The sequence below is a fragment of the Saimiri boliviensis genome, chromosome 21 (assembly GCF_048565385.1).
Source record: "Saimiri boliviensis isolate mSaiBol1 chromosome 21, mSaiBol1.pri, whole genome shotgun sequence".
NCBI classification, from domain to species: Eukaryota; Metazoa; Chordata; class Mammalia; order Primates; family Cebidae; genus Saimiri; species Saimiri boliviensis.
This window is the reverse complement of record NC_133469.1, coordinates 10068581-10091824: the sequence shown is the minus strand read 5'-3', so window position 1 is coordinate 10091824 and position 23244 is coordinate 10068581. Positions and strand designations below refer to the sequence as shown.

The 23244-nt window shown below is 51.4% G+C and overlaps 1 protein-coding gene and 1 non-coding gene across 7 annotated transcripts in view; one reads left to right on the top strand and one right to left on the bottom strand.

Annotated features, from left to right (window-relative positions):
• The first annotated feature begins 3191 nt into the window (after positions 1 to 3191).
• Positions 3192 to 23244, top strand: part of TEF (TEF transcription factor, PAR bZIP family member) — a 33764-nt gene continuing 13711 nt past the window's right edge. Inside the window, exon 1 of one of the 6 annotated variants that reach the window (XM_039463149.2) lies at positions 3192 to 3423. In XM_039463149.2, coding sequence (XP_039319083.1) covers positions 3357 to 3423 — 67 coding nt within the window. In that variant the 5' untranslated portion in view covers positions 3192 to 3356. Of the gene's footprint in view, positions 3424 to 18044; positions 18315 to 18417; positions 18490 to 23244 lie in introns of those variants that run through there. The other 5 variants (XM_010343412.3, XM_003932831.4, XM_010343411.3 and 2 more) reach the window with 5 other exon arrangements.
• LOC120361517 (U6 spliceosomal RNA) lies at positions 13684 to 13790 on the bottom strand. The gene has a single exon (XR_005577700.1). It is a non-coding gene; the product is annotated as a U6 spliceosomal RNA (small nuclear RNA).

Below are 23244 nucleotides of genomic sequence, written 5' to 3'. Positions count from 1 at the left end.
ATTAATTGGAGGTACAGTCGATGAAAACTCAAGCGTAGGGGATGGGAATGGGCTCAGTGGCATTGATAAGGATACCAACAGACCCCAGACCATCTGCAGTGGACATCAGACCCCTGAGCTAGAAAGAAAGTCCAAGAAGTGCAGACAATCCCAACAGATCCGGCATGTGGCTCCCTGGTCTCTAGGTATGTATATGTACCTAGGTATGTATATCCCCTTCCCACTACTTCTGGCCTCCCTGGCTGCCTGGCCCAGCAGCCCACTGGTGTGGTCCCTGTCTGACCTAGGTGTTGCTGCCAGCTGGACACTGTGAGTGCCAACTGGGGAACTGCCAACATGGACTCCCGGTGGTATGAAAGTTCTCTAAGGATAGGGAGTTGCCTGGCCGGGTATGTTATTTAACTTTGAATTCCTCACAGGATTTAGACTGGTGCCAGGTATGTGACAAGCATTCATTCATGGTCTCAGAAGCTTAGGACATTTGCACATTAAAAGGAGCCAGCAGATAGCTCACAAGAATGAATCTCCAAGAATGAAATGTCTTGCAGCAGGTGGGTATGTTTGAGACACACAGCATGCTTCCTATTGCTTTTGAGATCATACCCAATGGGCACCTGCCCATTCCACCTTTGTGATAAGCGGTCTTGCACTCAAAGAACTCCTGGGCCAAGGAATGGTGAATTCGGCAGCCCAGCCTCAGTCAGCCCTGCCTGCAAGTCACAGGTCAGCTGGGGGTCTGCACACCAGGCCCACTCTCACCTTTACCCTAACCCCCAGGGTCACAGAGCAGAGGGCACTGGCCAGGGCTCTGGCTGGAAACAGAGCAGTAAGGGGTTATCTCCTTTGTAGTTACAAAACACTCTCAACTGGTCAAAACATACAACTCTGCAAAATTAAAAGTTTCATGCGCCGGGCGTGGTGGCTCAAGCCTGTAATCCCAGCACTTTGGGAGGCCGAGGCGGGTGGATCACGAGGTCGAGAGATCGAGACCATCCTGGTCAACATGGTGAAACCCCGTCTCTACTAAAAGTGCAAAAAATTAGCTGGGCATGGTGGCGCGTGCCTGTAATCCCAGCTACTCAGGAGGCTGAGGCAGGAGAATTGCCTGAGCCCAGGAGGCGGAGGTTGCGGTGAGCCGAGATCGCGCCATTGCACTCCAGCCTGGGTAACAAGGGCAAAACTCCGTCTCAAAAAAAAAAAAAAAAAAAGTTTCATGCGTGCCTGTGTCATATATATATATGCTTACTTTTGCAAAAATAAACATTGGAAGGATAAATAAGAAACTCATGGCTGGGTGCAGTGGCTCACGCCTGTAATCCCAGCACTTCGGGAGGCCAAGGAGGGTGGACCACCTGAGGTCAGGAGTTTGAGACCAGCCTGGCCAGTATGGCGAAACCCCATCTCTACTAATAATCCAAATATTAGCCAGGTGTAGTGGCATGCACCTGTAATCCCAGCTGCTTGGGAAGCTTAGGCATGAGCCTGGTAGGCAGAGGTTGCAGTGTGCCAAGATCGCACTATTGTACTCCAGCCTGGGTGGCAGAGTGAAACTGTGTCTCACAATAAATAAACAAACCTTATTGGAGGTGTTGAGCTTTGAACCATGTACTATTTTTTGTATTCAAAAATTAAAAGTAAGTTTTAATTTGGGAAAGAGCATAATTTGGGGAGGTCATTAGGGAGAGAAGGAGGGTAAGTAGAAGATAAGCTGGGATCACTGGGAAAGGAAGAAGCCAGAAGGGGCTCCTGGAGTATTTTTGATTCTTTACAAAATGGAATTTTGGAAAACAACAAAGGACCGCTTAGAAACCAGCTACAGGGCAGGGGCAGTGTTCACACTCGTAATCCCGGGACTTCAGGAGGCCAAGACCGGAGGATGGCTTGAGCCCAGGAGTTTGAGACCAGCCTGGGCAACAGTGAGACCCTCTTTACAAACAAACAAACAACAACAACAAAAGCCCCGTGTGGTGGCATGCACCTCTGGTCCCAGCTACGTGCAAGGATGAGGCAGTGAGCCATGATCCCACCACTGCACTTCAGCCTGAGCAACAGAGCAAGACCTTAAATCTCAAAAAAAAAAAAAAAAAAAATCAGCTACCATGCAGAAAACCAAATGTTTATTGCGGCCCACGTGGAGCTTCAGAGCCATAGAACTAGAGCTGAAAGGCACCTCAGAGGTCGCTGCATTAGGTGGTTCTGGAACTGAGACCCAGAGCTGCTGCCAAGCTTTCTCAAGATCCCACAGCAATGTACAGCAGCATCGAGAACCTGACATCCCCTGGCAAGCCTGGCTTTGCTCTGATGTTGGTCTGAGGTGGATGGTAACACCCGGAACCACGGCTTTGCCCACACATTCAAGTAACCAGAGGACCACAGGGTCCAGCATCCTGGTGGGAGGGTATGAGAGGGGACTACAGCAAATAGCCAATTGGCACCTTAGGTCGCCACAATGACTGGGAAGCAGGGATTCCTCATCCAGGACAAGCCTAAACCAGGCTGGCAGAGCTGCCCCTCTTTTGGTGGTGCCTGGTTTCCTGGCACTTCTCTGCGAGGTCCCTGCCCCTTCTCCCTCTCCCGTGAAGACCAAAGAACCTCAGGCAGCAGGTTTTGTCACTTCCTTTTGGGGAACAAGCTTCAGGCTGTGCAGATGGTAGAAAGCCCCAGTTATGCATGCCACATGTATGCTGGCCTGCCTTGTAGGGTACGTGTGCGTGGCATAAACACAGCATCAAAACATGCCACAAGCCCTTGAGGCTCACAAGCTTACAGGTGAAGGCATGATGTCCACCCGTGTCCCAGCATCTGCCAGCACAGGGGACCTTGTGCTGGGCTGTCCGAGGTGCCGTCCTTGTCTGTCATCTTCCTTTTTTCTCAGAGCCTGAGGTCCCAGCCTGGGATGGTTTCCACCGCACGCCTGGGCCTCCAGGGCTCCTCCATGCCAAGGCATGCTTGCTGTGGGCGTAGAGCTTACCGTTCTCACCTGGCAGCCCCAGTTATGGCTCCCAGCCTGGGGGAGAACTTCCCTTTCCAAAGTTAGATAACAGGCTGGGCTCTCTGTCAGAGGATTGGCGCGACAGCTCCACGTGCTGCAGCTGGCGCAGGGCCAGGTCCGCCCTGCCAAGCAGCGGGAAGGGAAGGCCTGGCTGCAGCCGGAGCTGGCAGGTGGCCGAGCCGGGGGTGGACGGGCGGGCCGGGACTGGTGCTGGCCATTGGCTGCCTCAAGGCTCCCACCCCGCCTGCCTCCCTAGCCTGCGGCTTTGGCCGGCCCCTGCCTCTCCAGCTGCTTCTGAACTCCCTGGAGCAAGCACCTCCTGCTGGGCTGTGTGAGCTGCGACTGGTTCCGAGTGGCCCCTGCCATGGACATGCCTGAGGTCCTCAAGTCCCTGCTGGAGCACTCTCTGCCTTGGCCGGAGAAGAGAACAGGTAAGAGCGCAGGTGACCTGCGCAGGTGCCCAAGGGGGGCGAGGGGGCAGCGACGGGCACAGTGGCAGGACAGGCATCTCCAAGCCAGGGAGGGTCCCAGTAGTGGTGTGCCCTTGGTCTTGGGGTGCAGAGTGCGGAGAGGGGTTTGAGGAGTCATGTGTCACACCAGCCCTGGGCCTGTCTCCTAGGCCTGCTGGATTTGGGGAACCCATGGCCAGTGTGTGACCACTGACAGGTGCCATGCTCATGTGGGACCAGGACAGGACAGGGGCCTGTTGAAAGAATCCGGCTGGATGCTGACTGCTTATGAAACTCCCTTCCCCTGTATGCTGGGGGTGGCAGAGGAGTGGCAGGGACTGTGGATTTGGGCAGCAGGAGCCTGGGTCTGGAGCAGAGGCTTTCCTTGGTGTGCCTGCTGCAGCTCCCGCTTGCCGGAGGGCTGAACTCATGGATGGGATGGAAGCTGTTATGTAACAGGACCACAAGGCTCGAAGCCCTGCGTTCCTAGGATACCACAGGCAAAACACGCGTGAGGGAAGAGGGAGGAGGGCATGGACCAAGGGGTAGACCTGGTGGCCAGCACCAGGTGTCTCCCAAATCCTGCCTGGGAATCCCACAGCTGGGTTAGTTTGGGGGAAAATCCTGATAAATATCTCTCCAAATCTCTTCTGTTCCCAGACATCAGGAGTCACCTTTAGGTTCCCAGGGCTCCAACTCCTCCTTGCCTTTAGAGGGGCCCAGCTGGCCTCTGCTGCCTGAGTCTGACTTGGGCACCTGGCATGTCTTCTCAGGGGACCTTTCTCAGGCCTCCCCTCATCCTGCTGTGCCAGCACCTGCTTTCCAGCATCACCAGGTGGCCCTGGTTGTCCCTGCAGGACTTCCTTCCACAGGACCCTCTTAGCCCACTCCCAAACTGGGGCCAGGAGACAGACCCCACAGCCCCCCGCCTCCCTGCACCCTTCGGGAACTGGGTGTGCGTTTGCTTGTGCTAAGCCAAGAAAGGAGGGGCAGCAGGTTCTGTTCCTCAGGAAACACTGCCTGAACGGGGAAGGGGGTTCCAGGAGCACGGGACAGGGGCTCCCAAGCTCTCCCCCATGCAGTTCTGGGCTCAGGCCCCTGAGACCACACCCCATGCTGTCAAATGCTGGGACAGTCCAGGCCACCCTCTGAGATGAGTGTCACAGAGGGCGCTCCTGTGGCCTCCTAGCATGGGGGACACCAGTTGCTCACCAGGACAAGCCCACCCCCTCAGGGAAGCCCTCTGCAACTCAGCCCGAGGGATCTTCCCCCAGTTGGAGTCCACACCCACAAACAAGCCACAGCTGAGTTTTTGGCATCTCTGAGTGGCTTGTGTGGATGGGCAGAGCTTTCCAAAAGTTAAGGTAGAGGGTCGCCTCCTTGGTCCAGGAACCCAGGAAGGGTTGCACAGCCCCTCTTGGCTCCCCCCAGGTGTCCCAGGATGCCCCCTAGCATGCACATGCAGGGCGTGGCTGCCAGCAGGGCAGGAAGGGTTCTCGGGGTGACTCGGGGCACTGCTCCTCCGATGAGGATAACAAGGCCTTTGAAGTATGGCAGCAGCTGCTGGTCTCTGGCTCCCAGCTGGTCCGCAGAGCCCTCCAATAGCCGAAAAGTCCCCCTCCCTCACTGTGGGTGAGCAAAGTCAGGGCTGGGCACATAGGGGACCGCCCAGGATTTCAGGCAGAGCTTTGCTGAGCACTGGGAAACCATGGCTGAGGATTAGTTAGTCCAGCATGGGTGGGCAGGTCCAAGGGGTGTAAGCCAGTCTTGGGTCACCTCCTGTCACTTCATGTGGCATCTCACTGTGAGAAGCATGAGGTCCCATGGGACTGACAGATGCCTGCAGCCAACTGCCAGGCAAAATGGGGGGAAGAGGGTTGAAGAGCCACAGGAGTCACAATGACTGCAGCACATGACCGCCCCCTCATCTGCAATCAGTTTCCCAAAGCTGCCTGAATCTCCAGACCATTTATAAACAGAAATGTCTACCCGAAAAGCAATAGACCTCGGTGAAAAGACACACAGAACTGTTATGGAATTACTTGCGATCAGGGACCATGTACTGAAGTTGTCGTTGAAGCGGCTTCTCTCCCGTCTCCCACTATTCTGCCTTGGGGTTTGAATGGGAGAAAAACCACAGAGGCCAAGTGCTCCAGAAAACAGGGATGCTCTCAGGCCCACGTGCCCTTGCTTTGGTGAACTTTCTGCTGCTCCCATCCAGTGGAAGGGGGCAGTTACTTCTCTGGAGGACTGTTTACAAACTCCCCATTTTCTCTTTTCTCCTGCCCAATGGTTGTGCTTCAGCACACGTTTAGGTCACGTGCAGAGCATATCTCGCCGCGCCCAGTGGGAGGGAACTATGGAGGAGAGCCATGTGGAGTGTGAGAAGCTCCAGGTGTGCTCTCCCCACACTCTTCTCTCCGCATAGTCTCTCATTCCAATTATTTTCTTTTGGAGTTTTTTTTTTTTTTTTTTTTTTTTTTTTTTTTTTTTTGAGACAGTGTCTCACTGTCGCCCAGGCTGGAGTGCAATGGTGCAATCTCAGCTCACTGCAACCTCCACCTCTCGGGTTCAAGCAATTCTCCTGCCTCAGCCTCCTGGGTAGCTGGGATTACAGGTGTGAGCACTGCACCGGGCCTCATCTTGCTTTCTAATTCAATGACACCCCCTGAAACCTGGACTTGGGGCCCCTCTCCCTTGTGCTGCCCCTCGGCCTCCCAGCCCAGCCCATGTAGACCTTGCCTCTTTCTTATCCCTGGATAAACAGACTGTCTCCACCAGAGCTGATCAGCTCCCAGATTCCCTTGGCTTCCAGCGACAATGGCTGCTTGGTGGCCTTCACTCGGGGCCATGAGTTCAAACAACTTCCCTTTTGGCAGAGAAATCCATTTCCAGCAAAAGGGTGGGTCTGTAGGCCAAGCCCTGACTCAATTTCCCCTCTATGTCCTTGGGCCCTAAATCTTGAAAACCACTCTTCCTGTCTTCAATCCCACCCTATCTCCCAAGGATCCTCTTCCAAGAGTTGATTCTGTTCCAGACTGCTCACTCCAGCTCTCATGTCTTTCTCTACCAGCTTCTGGAAAGACCCTGTGTCTCTATTTTTTTTTTTTTTTTTTTTTTTTTGAGACGGAGTTTCGCTCTTGTTACCCAGGCTGGAGTGCAATGGCACGATCTCGGCTCACCGCAACCTCCGCCTCCTGGGTTCAGGCAATTCTCCTGCCTCAGCCTCCTGACTAGCTGGGATTACAGGCAAGCGCCACCATGCCCAGCTACTTTTTTGTGTTTTTAGTAGAGACGGGGTTTCACCATGTTGACCAGGATGGTCTCGATCGCTCGACCTCGTGATCCACCCGCCTCGGCCTCCCAAAGTGCTGGGATTACAGGCTTGAGCCACCGCGCCCGGCGACCCTGTGTCTCTAAATCATACTATTAGCATTGTATACGCTATCCTTCCCTCCTCCATGGGGCCTTGGCTGTGCTTAGAGACACCCACTCCCATCTTCCTGCCATCTCTGGTCACTCAGGCCTCCCTTTCAGGGAGTTGTGAACCCTGAACAAGGCCTTTGCTTTGGGTTGGGCAGGCAACATCCCCACCTAGGGGCACTCCTGATCTAGAATTCTTGCTGGGCAAGGCAGCATGGCTCTGGGAAGAGAGGAGGGGGCTTACGATCAGAGTCAGGACACGACTCCTACTTCTACAACCACTGGTTGGGACTTGCCCTCCTCCCTCTCCATCTCCAGACTGTAAAGAGCAGAAAGAATATCTGTGTCATGAGCTCGTTGCCGGGATTAAGTGAGTTATCCCATGTGAAAGTGTCTGCAAACTGAGCTGCCGTGCTGATTTTTTCTGTGAAAGGCAAACAGCAACATGGCCTAGCATCATGCACCTTCCACCTACATCCCATTTGCAACCTGACCCTCATTCCATTCTTTCCAGCTTCCTTTGAAGAACTGGATGTTACAAGTTGGTGTGTAAACACACACACACACACACACACACACACACACAGGGCTGTCTCCTTGGAAACATGTGCTGAGGCTCCTAGAGGCATGGTGCCATCTGCCCTGCACAGCCCAGTTTCCTGATAACAGGCAGGATCTCGGCAGGACTTGCTGGGGCAGGAGAAGGTGCCTTGGTGTCATCTTCTTGGTGGATTGAGGGAAATGAGCCGAGAGGGTGGACTCGGTACAGCCTGGGCTCTCCTGAGCTTGGCTTGAGTAAGGGCTGTGTTTACCTCCATGTACAGCCTGGGAACCAGAGCAAAACTGAGAAATTGAGGAGTTTGCTTTCAGGGAAGAGGAGAGGGGAAAGGGTCTTCTATGTGCTGGACGTGTTAGCTCATTTAATCCTCACTACCTCCTCTTGTTTATTTTTTGAGGTGAAGTCTTACTCTGTCGCCCAAGCTGGAATACAGTGGCACCATGTTGGCTCACTGCAACCTCCGTTTCCTGGGTTGAAGCAATTCTTTCGCCTCAGCCTCTTGAGTAGCTGGGATTACAGGTACCCACCACCACGCCCAGCTAATTTTTGTATTTTTTAGTAGAGACAGGTTTCACCATGTTGGCCAGGCTGGTCTTGAACTCCTGATGTCAGGTGATTCGCCCACCTCAGCCTCCTAAAGTGCTGGGATTACAGTTGTAAGCCCCCACGCCCGGCTCCTCACCACCTCCTTCTAAATGGTACATTCCTCCTGTCGTCCTGGTGAGAAAATGAACTCAGAGACACTGGCTACTGTCAGGGCCAGTACATGGGCCAGCCTCTCTTCTTCCTTCCTACCCTAGGAGCCCAGAGGCTTCTTCTGTACCTTCCCCCACCCTATCCCTTCAGAGAAATGTGAGAAATTCTTTCTCACCAAGTGCCAGGCGTTGACGGCAGTGTTAAGGAGTGCCCCTTCCAGGTGGCTAGGCTGCTACAGGATGCGCTCTTGACTCGACAGGCACCTTTTCCTGAGCATGTGCCAGGACTATGTTGCATGCTCCTATGTCACTATGCAATGGCTCTGCAAGGGAGATATGATTATCTGTGCACTCTGTGAGTGAGGACACTGATGCTCAGAGAGGGAAGGCCATACAGTTGTTGAAGTATTCAAACCCAGTTCCTCCTGACACCAGGCTCGTGCCTACCCATAGGGCTCCCTGGGCTCTGAAGCTGTCTCAGGCAGTAGCTCTTGGTCACCCAGATGTTCATCATGTGCTTCCAGAGTATTTGCTTTGCTTGAGGAGCCCTGGGTGAAGGAAACCGACACTATTCTTACCCCTGGTGTTTGCATTTCAGTGGGGAGAGACAATCAGCTGTGTGTGCGTTGGGGGGTCAGGGGAGAGGCATTTGAACTGAGGCGTGGAGGCCTGGAGGGTGAGGAAAAGCCAGCTATCCGAGGAACTTTCAGGCTATGGGGACAGCACCTGCAAAAGCCCTTCCTGGGGCAGGAAAGACAAAATGGGTCTGAGGAATAAGAGGCCATTGTGGCTGCAGAAAGCAAGCAAGGGGGAGGAGTCAGAGGTGAGGCTGGAGAGACCCGAAGGGTGAGCGCCTGCAGGGCCTTGACGGTCATGAAGAAGGATGACGCTGTCATCTCCCTGTCTGTAAGGACCGCCCACACCCACTATTCTTGAGGACGTGACCGGTAGGGAGAAATGAGGTATCCCCAGAACAACCCAAGCAGAAATTACAATAGAGTTAACTTGAACTGAGCGCATGGTATGAGCCAAGTGGCATTCTGGCACTGTGCCAGAATGGATTCCTTCACTTTGGACACTCAGGCACAGAGAGGGTCAATCATTTGCCCAAGGTCACAAGAAATACAGTTAACCCTTAAATACCATGGGGATTAGGGATGCTGTCCCCATGCAGTAGAAAATCTGCATATAATTTTTTTTTTTTTTTGAGACAGAGTCTCTTTCTGTCGCCAGGCTGGAGTGCAGTGGCACGTTCTCAGCTCACTGCAACCTCCGCCTCCCAGGTTCAAGCAATTCTCCTGCTGCAGCCTCCTGAGTAGCTGGGATTACAGGCACACGCCACCACACCCAGCCAATTTTTTTTGTATTTTTAGTAGAGACAGGGTTTCACCATGTTGGCTAGGATGGCCTTGATCTCCTGACCTCGTGATCCACCTGCCTTGGCCTCCCAAAGTGCTGGGATTACAGGAGTGAGCCACCGCACCCGACCTATAATTTTTGACTCCCCAAAAGCTTAACCACTAATAGCCTACTGTTGACTGGAAGCCTTACAAATAACATTTGATGAGCAAATATTTTGTATGTTATATGTATTACATACTATATTCTTTTTATTTTTTGGGACAGAATCTCACTCTGTCACCCAGGCTGGAGTGCAATGGCATGACCTCAGCTCACTGCAACCTCTGCCTCAGCAATTTTGTATTTTTAGTAGAGATGGGGTTTCAGTATGTTGGCCAGGCTGGTCTCGAACTCCTGACCTCATGATCCACCCACCTCGGCGTCCCAAAATGCTGGGATTACAGGCATGAGCCACTACATCCAGCCTAAATACTGTATTCTTACAACAAAGTAAGCTAGAGAAAAGAAAATGTTATTAAGAAAATCATGGTGGCCAGGCATGGTGGCTCATGCCTATAATTGCAGCACTTTGGGAAGCCAAGGCAAGCAGATCACGAGGTCAGCAGTCTGACAGCAGCCTGACCAACAGATGAAACCCTGTCTCTACTAAAAATATAAAAATCAGCCGGGCCTGGTGGCAGACATCTATAATCCCAGCTACTCGGGAGGAAGAGGCAGAAGAATTGCTTGAACCTGGGAGCTAGAGGTTGCAGTGAGCCAAGATCATGCCACTGCACTCCAGCCTGGGCAACAGAGTGGGACTCCATCTCAAAAAAAAAAGAAAAAAGAAAAGAAAAGAAAAGAAAAAGAAAGAAAATCATGGCCGGGTACAGTGGCTCACACCTGTAATCCCAGCACTTTGGGAGGCTGAAGTGGGAGAAGTGCTTGAGCCCAGGAGTTTGAGATCAGCCCAAGCATCATAGTGAGACCCCATCTCTACAAAAAAATTAAAAATTAGCCAGACATGGTAGTGCACACCTGAAATCCGAGCTACTCCAGAGGCTGGGGCAGGAGGATCACTTGAGGTAAGCAGTTCAGGGCTGCAGTGAGCTATGACAGTACCACTGCACTCCAGCGTGGGTGACACAGCGAGACTGTGTCTCAAAAAAAAAAAAAAAAAGAAAAGAAAAAGAAAATCATAAAAGAATATACACTTACTCTCAACTAAGTTGAAGTGAATCATTATAAAGGTCTTCATCCTTGTCTCCATATTGAGTAGGTGAGGAAGAGGAGGAGGTGGAGGAAGAAGGGCTGATCTTGTTGTTTCAGGGGTAGCAGAAGTGGAAGGGGAGGCAGGAGAGGCAGGCAAACTTAGTGTAACTTTTGTTGGAAAAAAAATCCACACGTAAGTGGACGCATGCAGTTCAAACCCTTGTTGTTCAAGGGCCGACTAAAGTAGAAGCAGGAATCAGCCCCAGGTGGTCTTGCTCCAGAGCCCCACCACTGTCCCCCACAGCATGGCTTTGACTGGAGAAGTCGTGGTTATTGGGTAGTGGCTTTTGAGTCGTCACAGAGGGCAGAGATGAGGACTTTTCTCTGGAAAGGGCACTCTTAGAGCGGCTCTCCATTTGCAGACCAAACCCTGGTAACGGACAGAATGCAAGACGAGTACTTTTGAGAGTACTGGCAAGGAGGGCAAGCATCAGTAAAGAGCCTCCACCCACCACTTCTCCCCTGGAACACACTGAGACCAGGGTACAAACCGCAGAGCCCAGGCACAGGTATGTGGGCTAGGAAGGAGAGCTGCTGGCAAGGCTTGTGCGGACAGACTTTCCCAAAGGATGGCTCATGTCTGCTGTTCCAGGTTCAATTGTGAATCAGACACAGTGACTGTTATTTAACGTTCCTAATGCTCCAAATGCGTATGACTTAGCTCTGAAATGTTTGGCTAAACCGTCCTACTGGCACCAAGAACAAAGCAAACCAACACATATTTACTGAGGGGATGGGAGTTTTTTAAAAAAGAAAAAGTATATTTTTGCTGAGTTACTACTCTGAGGAAAGCATTGTGCTCTCCTGCATTTGATTTGGGCAAAGGACACAGATAACCGGACTTTCTGAGAGCTCAATGGAAGAAGCCTTATCACCCTTCTGCTCTCACGCATCTGAGGCCTATGGCCCATTTTCAATAAGTCAGAAGACAGAGTGAGGCTGTTCTATCTGGCGCCAAATACATGGCCAAAGAGATCATTATAGTGTATCTGGTCAAAGGCTCCTGTGCTGGAGTTTTAGTTCCTCCAAACTTCAAGTTTAAGTAAAAATAATCCAAACTGGCAAAATGGCTTAATGAAAATCATTTGTTCTGCATATGCGCAACTGAACGAAGTTTTTTCTTGTTTGTTTTTGTTTTGAGACAGAGTCATTCTGTTGCCCAGGCTGGAGTGCAGTGGTGCAATCTTGGCTCCCTGCAACTTCCGCCTCCTGGGTTCAAGTGACTCTCCTGTCTAACCCTCCAAAGTAGCTGGGATTAAAGGCGCCCGCCACAATGCCCAGCTAATTTTTGTATTTTTCAAAGAGGCAGGGTTTTGCCATGTTGGCCAAGTTGGTCTTCAACTGCTGGCCTTAAGTGATCCCCCACCCTCAGCCTCCCAAAGTGCTGGGATTATAGGCATGAACCACCATGCCTGGCCTGAACAAAGTTTGTTTGTTTGTGTGAGATGGAGTTTCACTCTTGTTGCTCAGGCTGGAGTGCAATGGTGTAATTTTGGCTCACCAAAACTTCTGCCTCCCAGGTTCAAGGGGTTCTCCTGCCTCAGCCTCCCAAGTAGCTGGGATTACAGTCAAGCATTACCACACCTGGCTAATTTTTTTAGTAGAGACAGGATTTCACCATGTTGGTCAGGCTGGTTGCGAACATCTAACCTCATGATCCGCCTGCCTCAGCCTCCCAAAGTGCTGGGATTACAGGAGTGAGCCACCGTGCCCAGACCTGAACAAAGTTTTTAACTTGGGCTGATTAGCAGGTTTCTGAAACAGTCATAAGTAGAATGTAAAGCCAGTCCAACTCTGGAAAATGGACATTTCACATCCAATCTTGTCTTGTGGGCGCACTCAGGCCCACAGCCTTGTCCTCACACACAGTATAATTCTACTCCTGACCCAACACAGCTTCAATGAAAAGGGAGGGGTGGGCACCTACCTACTCCACACTACACCATGCCAGGCAGGCACTTGGCATTGCTCATCACAGGTAATCCTCCCAACTGTTCTGTGAAGCAGGCATATCCATCTCTGTTTCCAAAAGGAAAATAACTGAGGCTTAGACAGAAGTCACTTGCCCATGGCCATGTGGCTTGTTCAGCAACTGAGGAGGGACTCCCCCAGGTCTGCCTCCCTTGCTCACAAAGTCATTGCTGCCCCATGACCCCCACTTCCCTAAAGAAACCACTGTGGTTTTGTTTGGTTTTTGCTTGTTTTTGAGACAGGGTCTCTCTCTGTCACCCAGGCTGGAGTGCAGTGGCACAATCATGGCTCACTGCAGCCTTGATCTCCTGGGCTCAAGTGATCCTCCCACCGCAGCCTCCTGAGTAGCTGGGACTACAGGTGCACCACCATCCAGCTAATTTTTCTTTTTTGAGATGGAGTCTCTCTCTGTTGCCCAGGCTGGAGTGCAATGGCTCAATCTCGGCTCACTGCAACCTCCACCCGGGTTCCAGCGATTCTTCTGCCTGAGCCTTCCGAGTAGCTGGCATTACAGGCGCCTGCCATTGTACCTGACTAATTTTTGTATATATATATATATATATATATATATATATATATATATTTATTTATTATTATTTTTTTAAGACAGAGTCTCGCTCTGTTGCCAGGCTGGAGTACAGTGGCACAATCTAGGCTCACTGCAACCTCCGCCTCCTGGGTTCAAGTGATTTTTCTTCTGCCTCAGCCTCCTGAGTAGCTGGGACTATAGGTGCACACCACCACACCTGGCCAATTTTTGTATTTTTAGTAGAGATGGGGTTTCACCATATTGGCCAGGATGTTCTCAAACTCCTGATCTTGTGATCCGCCCACCTTGGCCTCCCAAAGTGCTGGGATTACAGGTGTGAGGCACCGAGTCCAGCCTTAGTAGAGAAGGGGTTTCACCATCTTGGCCAGGCTGGTCTTGAACTCCTGACCTTGTGATCCACCCATCCATTGCACCCAGCCTAATTTTTCTTTGAAAAAATGGAACACTTCACGAATTTCCATGTCATCCTTGCACAGGCGCCATGTAAATTCTTTATCATTCCAATGTTAGTATTTGTATGCTGCTGAAAAGAGCACACCAGGCTAATTTTTTAGAGTTTGTAGAGATGAGGTCTTGCTCTGTTGCCCAGCCTGGGCCGCTGTTCCACATCATACCTTTATTTTTTCTCTCTTTTTTCCCCCAAAAAGCCTCTCTAATATCTCAGCCTTTGAAGTCTTAATCGGGTAGTAACATGTTCTTATGGGGTTTACTCCTTTGTAGGGCTCACAAACTATGGAAATCAGCTAACTACTTCTCCCAACATTTATTCCTCCACTAAGAGACTGGGCAAGGTCACCCCATTATTCCCACTTTAGTGATAGGAGACAAAGGTAGAGAGAGGCTGCTGTGGTTGAGGATGAAGAGAACATAATGGCTCCCATCTCCAGGATGGCACTGTTTAATGCTGCAAGTTGGCAATGTAGCTAACCTCACAGATTGCAATTAAGCAAGACAGAGAACATGTTTGCAATGCTCCTGCAGTATTTGTGACACATCATTTACCCTCTGGTTATCCAGGGGGAAAAACCCTCTCTGGGGAGTGTCAGCACATGAACACCAAGTTCTGGAGGCTTAACCTGCTGGTCTCACTTCTTACCAGCATCATTTGCCTGTTAGGGTAGTTGCTCTGGGCTAGGAGATGAGTGGAGTAGGCATTATTCATTTAGAATAATGATAGCTAAAAAAAGAAAAGCTAAATCTTCACTTCCTCTTACTACAGCCCATCTTTCTCATAAACACGTGTTATAACCTTCCACTGTTATCATTAATCATCTAATACTTTGAGAATGGCTTGTTCTTCCCAGCAATAATGTCATATTAGCCATGAGACTACAAACACATGACTCTAAGCCATCAAATCTCCCTATGACCAAATTAGCAGGTTTTTAAAAAAGCTTCATATATATATATATAATTTGTGTGTGTGTGTTTGTGTGTGTGTGTGTGTGTGTGTGTGTGTGAGAGAGAGAGAGAGACAGAGTCTTGCTCTGTTGCCCAGGCTGGAGTGTAGTGGCATGATCTCAGCTCACTGTAACCTCCTTCTCCTAGGCCAATAGATTCTCCTGCCTCAGCCTCCCAACTAACTGGGTTTACAGGCGCTCGCCACCATACCCACTAATTTTTGTATTCTTAGTAGAGACAGGGTTTCACCATGGTGGCCAGGCTGGTCACAAACTCCTTACCTCAGGTGATCTGCCTGCCTTGGTCTCTCAAAGTATTGGGATTACAGGCGTGAGCGACTGAGCCCAACCCCTGTATTGCTTTAATCAATTTCCTTGGAATGCCCTTTGTCTAGTTTAGCTTCCCCTAAAGATGTTTAAGTTTAGCCACACACAGAATTCTCACTAACAATTCTACAACACAACAGATTTTCTGTATGCGATTAACTATTTTCACTACAGAGAGTGACACAAGCACCATACTGGCCTCTGGGATAACAGATATGCCAACCAGTTTTAGTAAAATTATGAAAACTACATTTGTTGAAGGTTTGCAACCGTGCACCTGTACAAATAGGCTCACAGAAACCTCATAAGGTAGCCAGTTGCGGTAGCTCATGCTTGTAATCCCAGCACTTTGGGAGGCTGAGGTGGGTTGATCACCTGAGGTTAGGAGTTTGAGACCAGCCTGGCCATCATGGTGAATGAAACCCCATCTCTACTAAAAATACAAAAAAATTAGCGGGGCGTGGTGGTGCATGCCTATAATCCCAGCTGCTCAGGAGGCTGAGGCAGGAGAATCGCTTGAACCTGGGAGGTGGAGGTTGCATAAGTGGAGATCGAATCATTGCACTCCAGCCTGGTCAACAAGAGGAAAACTCCGTCCACCCGCCCCCCACCAAAAAAAGAAAAAGAAAACCCATAAGGTAGAGCCTGCCCTAACTACATTTGACATAAAAGGAAAAGGAGGCCTGAAGATGTAAAGCAATTGAGGCATCAGATTCAGAAAATGACTGAGAATTAATTAGAGTAGCAGTGAGAGCTTGAATTGTGGAATCAGACTCATCATATGTCCCTACCACCACTCAAAGTCCTATTTATTTATTTTTTAGAGACGGGGTTTCACCATGTTGGCCAGGATGGTCTTGTACTCCTGACCTCTTGATCTGCCTGCCTCAGCCTCCCAAAGTGCTGGGATTACAGGCGTGAGCTACTGTGCCTGGCCTTTATTTATTTATTTATTTGAGATGGAGTCTCGTCTCCCTCTGTCGCCCAGGCTGGAGTGCTGTGGCACTATCTCCGCTCACTGCAACCTCCACCTCTTGGGTTCCAAACTATTTTCCTGCCTCAACTTCCCGAATGGCTGGGATTACAAGCGCCCCCACCAATTAGCTGCCCAGCTAATTCTTTTTGTACTTATAGTAGTGTTTGCCCTATTGGCCGGGCTGGTCTCGAACTCCTGACCTCAGGTAATCCGACTGTCTCGGCCTCCCAAAGGGCTGGGCTTACAGCCTCCTTAAGTCACTGCGTCCAGCCCTAGCAAAATTCTGATTGCATCAGCTTGACAACTTTCAGCTGGCTGTGGGTGTCTGGATCACCACCCATCTACCCCCTCAACCAAGGACTATCACTCTGCCACCCGCTAACCCCTTCTGCTAGAAGGGGTGGGCTGCTGCTCGGATGCTGGATAAACAAGCCAAGCTCTCTGCCTTCCGGGAGTTAAGCCGGGAGTCTACTGTTGCCTGGGTTTGCAGCAGAGTCTGATTTGTACCATAAAGGGGTACAAAGTTCTCAGCGCTGTTTAGGAGCAACTTTGTATTTGTGTACCGCTCCACATATTACTTTTTTTTTTTTTTTTTTTTTTTGAGACGGAGTTTTGCTCTTGTTACCCAGACTGGAGTGCAATGGCGCGATCTCGGCTCACCGCAACCTCCGCCTCCTGGGTTCAGGCAATTCTCCTGCCTCAGCCTCCTGAGTAGCTGGGATTACAGGCACGCACCACCATGCCCAGCTAATTTTTAGTATTTTTAGTAGAGACGGGGTTTCACCATGTTGACCAGGATGGTCTCGATCTCTTGACCTCGTGATCCACCCGCCTCGGCCTCCCAAAGTGCTGGGATTACAGGCTTGAGCCACCGCGCCCGGCCCACATATTACATTTTTACAGATTACTATGAACTCCTGAGGAGGATTTATATTTTAAGACAAGTGGTGGTTCTTCTACAAAATGTGCGATCGGTATCTGGTGTTAAGGAGGTTTTTGTTTTCCAGGTAAAGGAAGGGAGAATCCTAGAAAGGAACAGAATTTCACAACTGTTTGGGACTGTAGAGATTCTGTAGCCCAACCTCTTAATTTTATGGCCTAGGAAACAAGCGCCAGTGAACCAACCGGACTTTCCCAAGGTCACAAGCTAGTAAGTGGGAGGGCGGAAGCATGTACCCGGGCCCTGGCTCAGGATGGGGCCTCAGGAATGCTCCCTCCACGCTAGTGTTTATCCGGCAGCCACGCCCGCCGCACCGAAACCCGGGAGCCTCTGGCAACCCGACACCCAGTTCTGGGGCGGCCAGGCCTGCTCGGGCCATCCCTACATCTCGGCAGGTCCCCGTCCCCGGTCCCGCCCTCAGGAAACCTCTGGGTCTCTTGGGAGCAGAAGTGCGGGCTGGGCTCTGCGTCCCAATCCCGCGACCCTGGCCAGAATCCCCAGAACAAAAACGCCCGTCCCTCCCTTACCCTCCCGCCCCGCCGCAGCCCCACACGTGCGGTGCCTCGTGCACCGCCCCGGGCCCCGCCCCCGCCCTCCATTGGCTGTTCCCGCGCCTTCCTCCTCTGCCCCCTCCCCACGCGACCAGACTCGGCTGCGGCTCCACGTGACCCGCGGGGGACGTCCACGCCGAGCCAGCGGAAGCTCGGATAGGTCCCTCTGGCCAGCTGCCGCTCCGAGCCCCGCCCCGCCTCGGTAGCGCGTCGGGAAGGTTGGGAGACAGGGATCAGAGGGAGAGGCTGCGGTGGTCGGGAAGGGCAGAGGTTATGAAGAGAGCGGTGAAGCAGGGACACTAGTAAGAAGAAAGGGACCTCGCGGAGGAAGGCCCACGATAGACTCCACCAGGCGCCAATCAAGGGACACGGGGGCGGCGGGGCGGGGTCTCCGCGGGGTCCTCACCTGGCCCCGCACGTGTCTAGCTTAGCCAGGCTGCCCCGACCAATCACAGCCCGAGGAGCTGCGGCTGCCCCTCTCGCAGCCTGGGCCAATCCAGAGCCGCGATCCCGGGAAGCTGGTCTGGCCTCATGAATAATTAATGCATCAGAGCCGGTCCGCAGGCGGGGTAGCGATGGAGGGAGGCGGGGGCGCCGTTGGGCGCCTGCGCAGTAGCTGCCCGTGTCGGCAGCTGCAGCGGGTCGCAAGGCTCCGGCCCATCTCGGGGGCGGGCAGGGGAAGCCAGGCGCGCGAGCCTAGTCCGGGGCACGATGTCCGACGCGGGCGGCGGAAAGAAGCCGCCTGTGGAGCCGCAGGCAGGGCCCGGCCCGGGGCCGGGGCGTGCAGCTGGGGAAAGGGGCCTGTCGGGCTCCTTCCCCCTGGTCCTGAAGAAGCTGATGGAGAACCCCCCGCGCGAGTCGCGCCTCGGTGAGGGCGGGGGGGTGGTCCGCGCGGGCCTGGGGGCGGGGCTTCTGCAGGGGCGTGGCCTCGTGAGGGCGGGGCCGGGGTGGCTGGGGGTCAGGGAGCAGTAGTCCAGCGGAGGGGGATGGGGCCGGGATGACGAGGAGCCTGGAGGACGAGGCCAGGGGACTGGGGACAGAAGGTCAGGGGGTGAGCTGAAACCGTGGGTCTGGCGGGAGAGCGGGTGGTGATGTTTGAGGAGGCGGAAGGGGATCGGGAGCAATCACTTAAATGACGCTTCAGGGCCCCTCCCCCGGGGCCGCCTGCATCGGAGTCACTCGGGATGCCTGTTTAAAATGCCGGTTCCTGGGCCCCACCGAATCTGCGGCCGCCCGGACAGGGGTCTTGCATGTTAAGGAGCAACCCACCACACCTCCGTTATTTTCTAAGTACATCAAAGTTTAGGAAGCACAGGTCTATGGTAGCGGATTGTCATCGTACATGGCGTTTCCCACGGGGAGACCTGGTTTCCTCTTTGGGTGTGAGTTGCCCCAGCTGCTAGGTCCATGCGGGAGGCTTTTTGTCGAGGGGGCTGCTACTGAGTGGGTGGGGGAGGGGTGTGGGCAAGGTGTGTGGGGCGCCTTGGGAGGGGAGTTTTGGGCCAAACAGGAAGGGATGAGGGTCAGATGAGGCCACAAGGCCCTTCGCCTGGTTGATTCGAGCTGACCCTAGACTCTGGGGCCACAGTGGCAGGACTGAGCTTCATCTTCTTGCCTAGGCCACGAAGGTCCCTGGGGCATATGTGGAAAGCAGGTCTGGCCTTGTTTTTCACCCTGGGAGATGGGGTTCACGGAGTGGCAGGAGGGCGCCTGTGGTGGGGTTGTCGGTACACTGAGGTATACTTTGAGTGTGAGACCTTTGCATTTCCAAGAGCCATCAGATATTTCAGAGTTTGGGAAAGGGATAGGCGTTCGAGAGTTGTCTGGCCTGGGGAATGGATTTTCCTTTTTAAAATGCCATTTCTCTTCTTTTCCTGGGTGTGTTCTGATGCTCTCATCCCTGTGGCTGTCACTGTTGAGTTATAAATAGCTTCAGCACATCAGGTGAGGCCAGCCTCTCTCCTCCTGCTTTGGGACCTCATGTGCACAAACCCTTTTGTTTGTTTTTGAGACGATGCTTTGTTCCAAATCTGGGGCTAGACAGGAGAGGTGTACACATCTGGCAGTTTCTTGTTTGAGATGACCAGGTAATAACTATCCATAACAAGAATTCTACCCGACATTCGCAGAGTGCTCACGAAGCATGTTGATATCATCTTATTTCATGAACAGTCCTAGAGGATATTCTCGCCACTTCCCAGATGAGGAAAATTGAGGCTCAGGGAGGTGCTGCCTCAGAGTCACAAAGCTAGACCTTATGACTCTCAGTTTGGTGCCCTTTCTACTGTATCACACTGGCAGCCACTGTTGTGTGACGTGAGTGATGGACTAGTCGTTTATCTCTTACGATTTAAAATTCCACCTTACAAAAACAGATTTAAAATATCCTTCATTGCTTAGGCCAGGCAAAACCTGCAGCTTACTGATGCCTGCGCTTCAGTATGTCTGCTTTTCTATCTTCTCTGCCCTTCTCCTGCCTCCTGTGATCCCAAATGACCCCACCCAACATGGGTCACACTCATTTCTGAACAGAATGGGAGTCCAGATCTTAGGTGAGGAGAGCAGGAAGGCCCTCTGGCCCACAACTCACCGAGGCTTGACTCTCTTACTTCCCAGTTGGTTTTAAATCAAAGCCTGGTAATAGAAGGCAGTTGCAGGCATTCAGATTAATTTGTATTAGAAAGCCATGACCAAGTTGTTTGTCAAAACCTCCACCTTCTTAACTCCGTGGGTGTGTTCATTTTTATTGGACCAACAAGCTGCTGTTTGGTCTGGGAGTCCATGCATGACTGGTTTATTTCCAACTTAATCATATTCTATTTCTCCTTTTCACTTATAAATCCAGAGTTCAAAATTGTCTCCCTCAATTTTGAAAACCCATTATGAACTTGTCATGATTTTATCTCCCACTTCCCTGATTAGCCTTCCTGTCACTTTGATTTCCTTCCAACCTTGTCACATTTCTCTCTTGTCTTTTTTTAATTGCCCTCTCTTGGATATCCACACATGTAACTTTGTGACTGAGACAATGAGGCAGATCTAGTCCCCACTAATTGATTAGTTTTGCTTTAAATAGGATCAGTCTTCTTCGGATCCACCCCTCTCCTCCCAGAAAACCTGCCTTCATTTTTTCCTGCTTATTCAGGGATAAAGGTCTCTTGAAATGGTTGCTCTGAAAGGGTCCTGAAAAGACAGCTCCAGGCCCTTTCTAATAAACCTAATGTGAATCTGTGTGCAAGTTCAGTATTCTGTAGGTACTGTGTATATTTTTCCATACTCCACTGTCTGCCTACCCCTTGGTGGGCCCTTAAAATCTAGAAATAAATCAGTCCCTACTCCCAGTGAGCCCACAGTAACAACGAATGCCTGCTATGTGCCAGGAACTCTGTAGACACTTTTTTTTGAGATGGAGTTTTGCTCTTGTTGCCCAAGCTGGAGTGCGGTGGCACAGTCTTGGTTCACTGCAACCTCTGCCTCCAAGGTTCAAGTGATTCTACTTCCTCAGCCTTCCAAGTGGCTAGGATTACAGGGACGCACCACTGTGCCTGGCTAATTTTTTGTATTTTTAGTAGATACAGGGTTTCACCGTGTTTGTCAGGCTGGTCTCAAACTCCTGACCTCAGGTGATTCACCCGACTTGGCCTCCCAAAGTGCTGGGATTACAGGCGTGAGCCACAAAAACTGGCTGTAAAGACACTTTCAAATGTTACCTCGAATCTTCCCAAACAAACAGCTTTATCCTATGTACAGTGGAAGACACCAAGGTTCAGAGAGGTCAAGTAACATGGCTAAGGTCCCACATCACACAGCAAGTGGATGGCAAAGCTGGGACTCCTCCCTGGGCTGGGTTCCTGTGGAAAAGCGTAACTGGAGGGAACAGGACGGGAACACAAAAGTTCTTGGCTGGAAGATCTCAGCCCTTTCTAAGCGAAGCTCTCAGGAAAGGTCAGAGAATGCATTTCCCTCCTTGTAGTCTCTCTCCTGCAGGTGCTACTCCTACAGCCTATTCTGTTTCTTTTTTTTTTTTCTTTTTTTGAGATGAAGATTTGCTCTTTGTTGCTCAGTGGTGCGATCCGCAACCTTGGCCTCCCAAGTTTAAACAATTCTCTTGTTTCAGCCTCCTGCGTAGCTGGAATTACAGGCACACTCCACCACACCCAGCTAATTTTTGGTTTTTTGTTTGTTTGTTTGAGAAGGAGTCTCGTTCTGTCCCCCAGGCTGGAGTGCAATGGCACGATCTCTGCTCACTCCAACCTCAGCTTCTCGGGTTCTAGCAATTCTCTTGCCTCGGCCTCCCAAGTAGCTGGGATTACAGGCACCCACCACCACATCTGGCTAATTTTGTATTTTTAGTAGAGATGGGGTTTCACCATGTTGGTCAGGCTGGTCTCAAACTCATGACCTCAGGTGAACCACCCCCCTCAGCCTCCCAAAATGCTGGGATTACAGGCATGAGCCACTGCACCTGGCCTCTTTCTTTCTTTCTTTTCTTCTTCTTTTTTTTTTTTTTTTTTGAGACGGAGTTTCGCCCTTGTTACCCAGGCTGGAGTGCAATGGCGCGATCTCGGCTCACCGCAACCTCCGCCTCCTGGGTTCAGGCAATTCTCCTGCCTCAGCCTCCTGAGTAGCTGGGATTACAGGCACGCGCCACCATGCCCAGATAATTTTTTGTATTTTTAGTAGAGACGGGGTTTCACCATGTTGACCAGGATGGTCTCGATTTCTTGACCTTGTGATCCACCCGCCTCGGCCTCCCAAAGTGCTGGGATTACAGGCTTGAGCCACCGCGCCCGGCCCTCTTTTTTTTTTTTTTTTTTTGAGGCGGAGTTTAGCTCTTGTCACCCAGGCTGGATTGCAATGGTGTGATCTCTGCTTACTGTAACCTCTGACTTTCGGAGTTCAGGCAGTTCTGCCACAGCCTCCTGGGATTACAGGCATCTGCTACCACACCTGGCTAATTCTGTATTTTTGTATTTTTGTATTTTGTATTTTTGTATTTGCCATGTTGGCCAGGCTGGTCTTGAACTCCTAACCTCAGATGATCCATTCGCCTCAGCCTCCCAAAGTGCTGGGATTATAAGCCTGAGCCACTGCGCCCAGCCAGTGCTACAGACTATTCTGAATTACCCTGTGGCTGGGCATGGTGGCTCACACCTGTAATCCCAGCACTTTGGGAGGCCAAGAAGGGTGGACCACCTGAGGTTAGAAGTTCGAGACCAGTGTGACCAACATGCTGAAATCAGGAGGCAGAGGTTGTGGTGAGCCGAGATTGTGGCATTGCACTCCAGCCTGGGCAACAGAGTGAAACTCCATCTCAAAAATAAAGTAAAATAGACGTGGCACAGTGGCTCACCCCTGTAATCCCAGCACTTTGGGAGGCCGATGTAGGTGGATCACCTGAGGTCAGGTGTTCAAGACCAGCCTGGCTAACATGGCGAATCTCCATCTCTGCTAAATTATTAAATACAAAAAATTAGCCAGGTATGGTGGCAGGCGCCTGTAATTCCAGCTACTCGGGAGGCTGAAACAGGAGAATGGCTTGAACCCAGGAGGCAGAGGTTGCAGTGAGCTGAGATGGTACCATTGCACACCAGCCTAAGCAACAAGAGTGAAACTCTGTCTCAAAATAAATTTAAAAATAGGCCAGGCACAGGGGTTCATGCCTGTAATCCCAGCATTTTTGAGGCTAAGGCGGGTAGATCACCTGAATTCAAAAGTTCGAGAGCAGCCTGGACGACATCGTGAAACCTACTAAAAATATAAAAAATAGCTGGGTGTGGTGGTGGGCACCTGAAATC